This window comes from Molossus molossus, unplaced genomic scaffold, assembly GCF_014108415.1.
Source record: "Molossus molossus isolate mMolMol1 unplaced genomic scaffold, mMolMol1.p scaffold_m16_p_14, whole genome shotgun sequence".
NCBI classification, from domain to species: domain Eukaryota; kingdom Metazoa; phylum Chordata; class Mammalia; order Chiroptera; family Molossidae; genus Molossus; species Molossus molossus.
The window spans coordinates 18530385-18539633 of NW_023425349.1; the positions used below are offsets into that span (position 1 = coordinate 18530385).

Sequence of the window (9249 nt, forward strand, 5' to 3'; positions counted from 1 at the left end):
CTAGAAATGGGGTAGAACACAGATCTACCTGACAGCTGAGCATGCTTATTGCATTTCTACATGAGCAGGGATTTCGCTGTCATCGGGTGATATTGGGACTGTGAGCACAGGTAAAGGACTGGCATTTTTCAGACATGGTCTAATATTTATTTAGGAAACAGCCCTGCCCAGGGAACTGGGCTCAAACTCAAGATCAGCTGAGTCAACAAAGCAGCCCTGCGGACAAAACTGGCATAACAGAGGCTTCGACTCCTTTCCATGGGTAAGGAAACTATGTAAGAACTGGGGAGATACCTTTAAAGAGGGCAGCCGAGGCAGAAAGGTCTGGACCTGCAGGTCATGGGTAACTGCAGGTTTGAGAGAGGAGAAGACTATTCTACTTTGGGAGAGACTGACCCAATATGACCCTCACCACAGTACATTTCCAGTGGGCATCTGGAATTCAGACCCCAGAACCCATGGCTCTCATTTCTTTTCCTCCTACCGCAGCCTACCGAAGACTGGTTTCAAAGATCTTCTATTTGTGCTGCCGAGACTGTGAGGAGCCCCATACCACAGATGACTCCACAATCCCCAGTCAAATCCAAGAGCAGCCGTCCGGTAGGTACCAGACCAGGTGCCTGGCCTCTCTAGACCTTATTTAGTTTATCCCCCTCCTGCTGAGATACCCTCGAGTGTCTTTCAGCTTCTGAGGGATAATTCCTACCTGAAATAAGGTGGGAATTGGGTGGCCATGCACCCAAACCAATAAACAATAGAGCTTAAAATCGTATACTTAGAGTGCGATGGCGGGACAGCAGCATCGCCATCGCCTGGAGACGTGTTAGAAGTGTCCTTTCAGACCCCACTCTAGACCTACTGAATCAGAACCTGCATTTTAACGTGACCTCCAGGTAAACCTACATGTGCATCATCGTTTTAGAAGCACTTTTCTAAAGATGATACACTGGTTAAGTCCCCTGCCTTTGGGGCTCTGACTAGCTCTAATCAGCTGCGCCACAGAACTGGGCGAGTCAATGAACCTCTCACTCCGAGTTGCAGTGGTCTCACCTGCAAAACGAGCGTATTCCTAACGTGCGATTACTTTCCAGGGTCACTGGGGGAATTAAATGAGGTAATATATTTAAGCACCTAGCACAGGGACCGCACAAAGTAGCCACTCAACTAATGTCAACAAATGGAAATTCTAGATGGGTATTGGCCAGGATAGGCCAGGCTCTGCTGTTCAAAACAGTGAGTCTTGAAATCTCAATGGTTCACAAAATGAAAGCGTATTTCTTGTTGTTGTGTTGTCTGTAGCCAGGGCTTCTGGCACACACAGCTTCCAAGGCTGCATGTACCAGGGAGGACAGTGAGGAGGAGGTTTGTAATTACAACCTTCTTGATGATCCAGGGCAAAGGTCATAGTGGACACGACTGGAGATCAGAATCAACAATTTCGAACCGAAAAGAAAGAAGCTTTGTCGTCCAGCTCAGGCAAAGCTAGGACTGACAGGCACGGGGCGGGAGGGGTGGTGCAGGGCTAGTCAGGTGTCTGCCACAGTCCCACTAAGGGATGGGACAGATCAACGGCAGGGGAAAAACATCTCATCGTCTATTTTCCCAAAAATCCATACCGGGGGCTGGTCTTTAAAATACTTCCCCTGGAAGTCGTTTCACAATAAAAACCAGGAAGCTCTGAAATGTCAATCCCTTTGTCCAAGATAATAATAATGATGATGATCACGGAGCCCCTATTAGACGGAAGGCACCGTCTGGGCACTAGGACCAGCTGTGGTCAATGCAGCCTGCACTGTGTCCGAGCTGACACACAGGTGAAGTGCTACCCTTTAATCCCTACAATGACTCTAAGGAGTGGACATGATTATCCAAAACAGACGTCTCACTTTGCAGACCTGAAGGGAGGTGGGGGAGGTAAAACAATTTGCTCAAGGTAATAATAAACAGAACTCTTTATCCTATCACAGAACACAGCTCAGTCTGCTAACAAGACGCTATTATATTTTCAGGAATCTAGACGTTATAAAAACAAAGTCTTCTGCACAACAACATTCATCACAACAGTATATACAGTGGTGAAACTTGAAAAGTCTAAACACCCCACAGTAGAACATCGGTTAGATAAACCTTGAATTATCCATAAAACAGAATGCTATACAACCATTACTTCTTAATATTTAGTGACATGAGAAAAATGTTTGTGGTATAATGTATAAGGTAAAATAAAATGCATTTGTAATGTATAAGGTGGTGCGCACTGTGTAAAAACATGCATAGGAAAAGAAAGAGTGGAACTGGGATAATATCCGAGGGGAGGGGTGTTCGGGGCGTTTTTTCCCTACTTGATTGTCTTCCACATTTCCGAGCTTTTCTATGATGCATACGCATTACGTTTATAAACAGGGAAAAAAAGGTAAACGTTATGTTTTCAAAAGAATACGTACCTTGAAGCCAGCACTGCTACGATGGGACCCTCTCGGGAGACGAGAGGAGGTAGACTCAGGTGCTCCCCACCCCGTAAATGACCGGCAACGGCCCGTGGGCGCTGCTTCAGAGCTGACAGAACGCCTTCCCCTCCGTCCCTCTGCGCCTCCCACGTGACCCTATGCAATGCTCATTGCCAGGTTTGGAGACGGGATTGCTCGGCCAACCGAATCCTAAGTATGATACCAGAGCCTCCCACTTGCCTTTGGGACAACCCCTGATCCATCCAGAAAAAGAGTCCTCGACCAGCAGCAGTGATTTTGAGGGTGAGTCCCAAATTAGGATCTAACACTGACCAGGAACCCCTGGGAGAGGGGCCTTGTCCCGATGACCAAACCCCACTGATATTTGAGTTAGGTGGGGTGACAAGAGGGACAGGATTACTCCCGTCGTATTCTAGAGCACGCTGGAGAGGGGCCAAGGGTTAAGACCTGCCTGCGTGATCTGCTCTGGGGGCTCCCGAGTAGCAAATCTTGGGAGAGAGAACACACACCCACACTCCCCTTCGAAGTCCTGTGGCATTGTTATGTGTGTGTATTTGTGTGATTATTGCTTAATGTCTGCCTTGGGCTCTAGACAGTAAGCTCCAGGAGGACAGGGCCCCTGTGGGTTTTGTTCCCCTAAACACAGCCAGGCGCGTGGCAAGTCAACCGCCAGAAAAGGCCTGTGGACTGAGCACATCCATAGCCCTAGTGGGGGTGGGACGTCTCTGGGTTGTGGAGCCCAGTCCTGAAGAAACGGCCACATTGCTGGCCACCAGTGCTGTGCCCGGGTGGCCTCACACACTCACAGCCACCCTAGGAGGCCAGCTGCTGAACTGAGGATCAGCCAGCCCAGTCACTGCAGAATTCTCACAAGAGCTAAACCCTCCTTGCAGACAACCTGACACCAAGTCCAATTTCTATAAAAGGTCAAAGGGGTCGGCTTAACTTAAGTGGAGGGTAGGAGGCCAGGAGCTAGCCCTCCCCTTCTTCTCCCCTCCACACTCCCCAGAGGGCTCCATGGAACCCAGTTTAAAAACCACATCTCATTGCATAGGGAAAGCTGAGGTCCACAGGGGGAAGGAACTTTCCAGAAGCCCACCAGGGAGTGGCATCATTATCAGAACCGGGATGGGCCTAACTCTCCCTCTCCGGGACACTGCTCTTGGCGAGGCCCCGTACCATCCCTGGACGTACCCGTGATCGCACCCCTGCACTGTACGAACACAGTGCAGAACCGACTGCCGAAGGCTGGGGTCTTGACACGGACCAGGAACCCCTGGGGCATGGGCCTTGTCCCTCTCTGCAGTCTGAGTCCCTGGCTGCAGTCTGCACGGCTCATACAGTATTCCAGAATCAGACAAGGGTCCGGGGTGGAGGCAACCAGGACAGTCCAGCCAGGCCCAATGCAAAGGCTTCACCCGGCGTGATTTTTTCCTTTCTTCTTTCATATATGAATACAGATGGTCCCCAAAGAGGTGTTCACAAGAGAGACCTAGACCGCCACTCCCAGACTCGATGGCCACGTCACCCATGCCTCACTGGGAGACCCTGAAAATTCTAGTTGGGGACCCCACGCAGGTCTCCAAGGCAGCGCAGCTGCTGGAGGGACTCCGGGAGAAGAGGGAGGCCACCAGGAGCCATGAAGACTGATTCGGAAACTTCCCCCGAGGAGGAGGAGACGTCTGAGCCACCCCTGGGCCGCCAGCAAGAGTCACTGCAGCTCCCGGAAAAGCCACCGAGGGAGGAGCTGCCTCCAATTAAACTCCTTGGTCACATCACAGGACTGTGTCCTTCTTTCCCCGGCCCCTTCCCAGGGAGACTCGCTTCCAGAATGTCTTACCCTTTTTAAATAGGCTAACCTAACATCTAACTAACCCAAAGCAGATTTTTTTAACTTTTTGGATAGCTTTTTCTTGAACTCGGAGATAATTTCCAATTTAACAGAAAAGCTGCAAGAATAGTACCAAGAACTATTCACTTTTACCCAGATTTGCCAGTTTCCATCGCCTCCATTTGCTCCACCATGTCTTTCCTACCTCTCCCCAGAACTATCTTCCTAAGCCACTGGGGAGTGAGTTGTGCACAGCATGTCCCTTTACCCCTGAATTCTTCAGTGCATTTCCTGAGATCACGGATAGTCTTGCATAACTACGGTGCAATGATCAAAAGCAAGAAAGTCAACATTGATACAATGCTATTCCAATTTCATCAGTTGTCCCAAAAATGTCTTCCAGAGACTTTTTTGCCCAGCCCAGGATCTGAGTCAAGACCATCAACTGCATGCAGGAGTCATGTCATTTTATTTTTTAATCTGACACCTGTGTGGTGTTGAGTCCTCCCATCTACAAATGGCTTTTCATTTGTTCAAACATACTTTTTTGTCTTTCATGGTTCTTTTTAAATGTCTTCACGTAAATTTTGCAAATTTCTTATTGAATTTATTCCTAAGTACTTTATCTTTTCTGTTGCCATTGTAAATGGAGTTTTTCCTCTATCATTAATACTGTAACTAGTTATTGCTTGTGTGTACTAACACTATTGAGTTAACTGTTATTTTGTCTTGCTTCCCTCCTGAATTGTTATTGGTTAAGCTAGTTTTGTCACTGATTCCATTACAGATTACCAGGAATATTACTATACCATCTGCAAGTAGACATACTTTAGCTTCTTCCTTTTCTAATTCTTCTATCTCTGATTTATCTTGTCTAATTACAATGGCTAATACCACAAGTACATTGTTACATAGTAGAGGTAGTGGATATCTGTGCTTTTTCTTTATTTTAAAAGAAATACCACTAGTATTTGCCCATTAAGGAAAAAGCCCAGTTTAGGACAAAGAGATTGCAATAGAGATAGAGCTATCATATTAAGAAAATATCCATTAATTTCTTTTTTTTTTTTTCTAACATCTATGGAGGAATAAACTCCTCATCCATCCACAAATAAATTCTACTTGATCATAATGTATTATTTTCATAATACAAAGTATGATTCAGCTCACTAATATTTTAATAGTTTTGTATCAATAGGTGTCATCACTGTAATTTTTTTTGCATTATCTTTATCAGACTTCGTTACCAATATTATTATATATTTGCTTCATAAAAAATTTCATAAAAAGAATGTGGAAGCTGTCCTTCATTGTATATGTTCTGGAACAATTTATGTAGCATTGGAACTATCCAGTCTTTGAAAGTTTGGTTGAATTCCCCTGTGAAACCATCTGGGCCTGTTGCCTTTTATTGGGGGAGGGTAGTTTTTTATAAATGTCCCTACTTTTTTGTATAGTAATTAATAAAGTTTTCTGTCTCTAATGTAGTCATTTTGATAAACTATTTCCCTAGGAAATTATCTACTTCATCTAGTTTTACAAATGTATTTGCATACAGATATATAAAGTACTCTCAAATTTTTAAAAATTTTCTTTGTCTCAATGGTTATTTCCCCTTATCCTTTCTAATTTTATATATTTGTGTTTTCTCCCTTTTTCCCAATTAAGATAAATTTCAATTTTGCTCACTTTTTAAAAAAAAGATTTTGATGTATCAATTAGATCCACTGTTTCGTATACTCTACTTAATTTCAGTTTTTAATTTTGGTACTTCTTTTCCTTGTATATTCTTTTGATTTCTTTGATGTTCCTTTTCTAGCATTTTGAGTTGGGAATTTATTTCCTTGCTACAAGTACTTCAGGACTGTGGTTGGCAGAATAACGGCCCCCCAAAGATGTCTTTGTCGGACTTCGCAGAGCCCGTGGCTATGTTACCTTACAAAAGGGGATCAAGGGTGGAGATACAATTAAGTTAGCTGGGCAGCTGACTGATCAGGAGAGTGAGCCCCCACTGATCACCGGCGCTGGGGCAAATCTCCCTCACGTCACCGTAGCTCAGAGGCGAGGACAGAACAAAGGGAAGTGGCGGCAGCAGGTGACAGACCAGTATTCCCTCCCTAGCGGAGAAGGAACTAAAGTGTTACAATCCATTTGTGAAACAAGTGAACAATATCAACCCTGAGCCTTTCAAATGCCCCCGCCTCTGATCCATCCTCCTCCTGCCAACTATCAGCTGCTGCGTCACCTTGACCAAGATCCCTAATAAACATTCTGTGCCTCAGTTCCCAGGCTCTGTGACGTCACAGACAGACTCTCTGCTCTGGAGCTGCAGGTGAGTGAGGCCAAAGGTTAGAGCTGAGGGTAGGAGGGGTATTCATTCTGCACTTAAAGGGACACTGTCTCCATCACTCCTGGATGCCTTTTTGCTCTAACTTACCTTGACCCCATTGTTTTCCTCGCTCTCTGGGTCCCAGTCTCCCCACCTGTGCTGAAAGACCCCTTAGGGCTCCTACAGCTCCAGAAGCAGCCTTCCTGGTTGCCCTTGTTCTCTCTTGTTCTGGTCCAAGTGCAGTGGAGCCACTGGAGACCTGAATGTCACAGCCCACAGAGGACAACGCAGGGCCCTTTTTCCTTGGCTCCTGCTTGCATGTAAAGGAGGGCACCACGCCCACCGCCCAGCCAGCATCTCTCCTACATCACCATCCTTCCCTTTATTGAGCACTTAGGATGTGTCAGACACCGTGCTCAGCACTTCACAACCTCTGTCGCCCAATCCTCTCAAAACCATTCTGGAGTAGGTTTTACCATCCCCATTTTGCAGTTAGGAAGACTGAGGTTTAATTGCTCTAGATGGCACAGCAAGGCCCGGCAAGAGTCATACCCCACCTCCATCTAAGGGTCCTTCTGGAGGACCCTTCCATCTGACAAGCAGCTGACACAACTCTCAGAGGAGAAGGTGGTTCTGAACATCTCTTCCTCCAAAACTGACTGTAGGGTGAGGGCGTGGATGGCACAGGCGCTGGCACCAGACAAAACGACATTAAACCCCCTGTTCTCTTGGCTGGGAGCCCTGGGAAAGTCCTCTTTCTGAAGCTCGGTTCTGTCGGCAGAAAAACGAGGCCAAGTCCGGCCTTGTAGAGTGAAGCTGAAAGTGGGCTGATCAATGTCAAAGGACCTGTCCAAAATGCTCGGCCAACGCCAGTGCTGGGCCCCTCGGTGGTTTCTCTTGTTTACCTTCCAAGATCGAAGTCACTGGGAGAACGAGGTAAGTCCAGAATCAGGATGTTTCTACCCGTTCTCTGAGCGGGGAGCAAAACACCCATTAGCCCGAGGGAGAACACCAGGCATATTGTTGCCCACAGGCGGAGGCGGCTCATGAGTCCATTCACACAGCACGGAGAGGGCGCCTCCTCTGTGCACAGCCGTGCTCAGTGCTGGGGTCCAGCAGTGAGCTGGACTCATTCCTGCCTCCGTGAGAGAATCTCTCACCCATGTTCACACCCGTGGTCCCCAATCAATATATGCTGGACACAGTGCCTAACTCCCAAATGTGCCGAAGGCTAGGGAGGAGAATGAGGTGGGAAGGGGAGAGGGGTGCTGAGGGACGAAAGGGGTTTGCATAGGGTGCATCGAATAGGGTACAGAGGCCTCTCTAGAAAAGGTGACCTTGAAGCAAGGCTTGAAGGTGGCGAGGGAAGGAGTCTTTCGGCCCCCTGGGGAGGAACATCCCAGGCCCAAGGTGGAGCCTACGCAAAGGCAGCTAGAACAGATGGGGGTGGGGTGGGAGGAGACAGCAGGGAGGAGTGGACGAAGGTGGTGTTAGATTCGAATTTGGCCACAGGAATGGGGAGCGAGAGTGGGAGGTGGCTAAGGGCCTGGGAGAGAGAAAAGGGGGTTGGAAAGTAAGGACCTACAACCTTGGACACTTGGATCATCACAGATGGAAAGAACCTTGGAGAGATGATGCAGCCCAACCACCACCTGTTACAGATGGGAGCCTAGGCCCAGAGACGGCCATAGACTAACCCCCAGCCACACAGCAGGTTAGAGCCGAGCCAGGATCTGACCCAGCGGGACTGGGCTGCAGCGTCATGCTCCCCCGGGACTGGGGCCCAGCTGGCAGGGACGGGAGCCAACAAGCTAATGAAGGAGCAAGAACACCAAGAGGATGAGCACTGAGCCTGCCGTCACAGTGGTCACTTTACATGCACTGACCATGTGTCCCAAGGTGGGTACCACTATCCCCATTTTCCAACAGATTACAGACTCAGCCCAAGAGCAGATACCCAAAAGGCAGAAGATAAACCGACTTCTAAACACAGGCTTCTCTGTGGGCGCTGCCGCGTGGATGTGCCGGGCTTGGCTGCCACGAGACCCGGCAGAGAAGGATCGGCAGTTTCCAGCCCGTCTCCGTTCATTTCGCAAACAGCCCTGCCCAGAGAACTGGGCCCAACCTCCAGGCCTGCTGCTTCAACAAGACGCCTCTGCAGGCGGACTGTCAGAGCGGACGCTCCAAGCCCTTTCTTGGGTCGCTCTGGACAGAAGAGGAAGGGCCAGCCAGAGGTAGACCCGCACAGGTGACCCTGGCCTGCTGGCCACAGGGAGCTCCAGCAGGTGTGGGAGGAGAGGGTGAGACCTTGGGGAGAGGCTGGCCCAGTATGACCCACCGCTTAAATAACAATGGGCTTCTGAGTTTGGGGCTGCAGTCAGCCCCCCCCAGGGCCCTCCCCTCTCCCCACAGCCCACCCAATCATGGCATCCAAGTTCTGCTGCTGCTGCTGCTGCCAGGCCAGCGAGGGGCCTCCCACCCCTGTGCGCGCCGCCAGCCCAAGACTGTCCCAAGAGCAGCACCCTCGGACCTTCGGTAGGTTCGACTTGGCCGCGTGGTAGTTGGCGAGAACACCCGAGTCTCCCCAGCTGCTTTCTGCTAGGACATCCTCAGATCTCTCT

General features: G+C 48.8%; 1 protein-coding gene across 1 annotated transcript; it reads left to right on the plus strand.

Moving 5' to 3' along the window:
• The first annotated feature begins 203 nt into the window (after window positions 1-203).
• Window positions 204-4020, plus strand: TEX48 (testis expressed 48). Its single transcript, XM_036261729.1, has 4 exons — window positions 204-262; window positions 490-600; window positions 2625-2750; window positions 3929-4020. Exons 1-4 carry the CDS (start codon window positions 259-261, stop codon window positions 4018-4020), a joined length of 333 nt encoding a protein of 110 aa, XP_036117622.1. The 5' UTR covers window positions 204-258.
• Window positions 4021-9249: the final 5229 nt, after the last annotated feature.

Coding starts and splice junctions, on each gene's coding strand:
- TEX48 (XM_036261729.1), top strand. Junction 601..2,624: donor AATCCAAGAGCAGCCGTCCG/GTAGGTACCAGA, acceptor GCTCATTGCCAG/GTTTGGAGACGGGATTGCTC. Junction 2,751..3,928: donor CAGCAGCAGTGATTTTGAGG/GTGAGTCCCAAA, acceptor ATATGAATACAG/ATGGTCCCCAAAGAGGTGTT.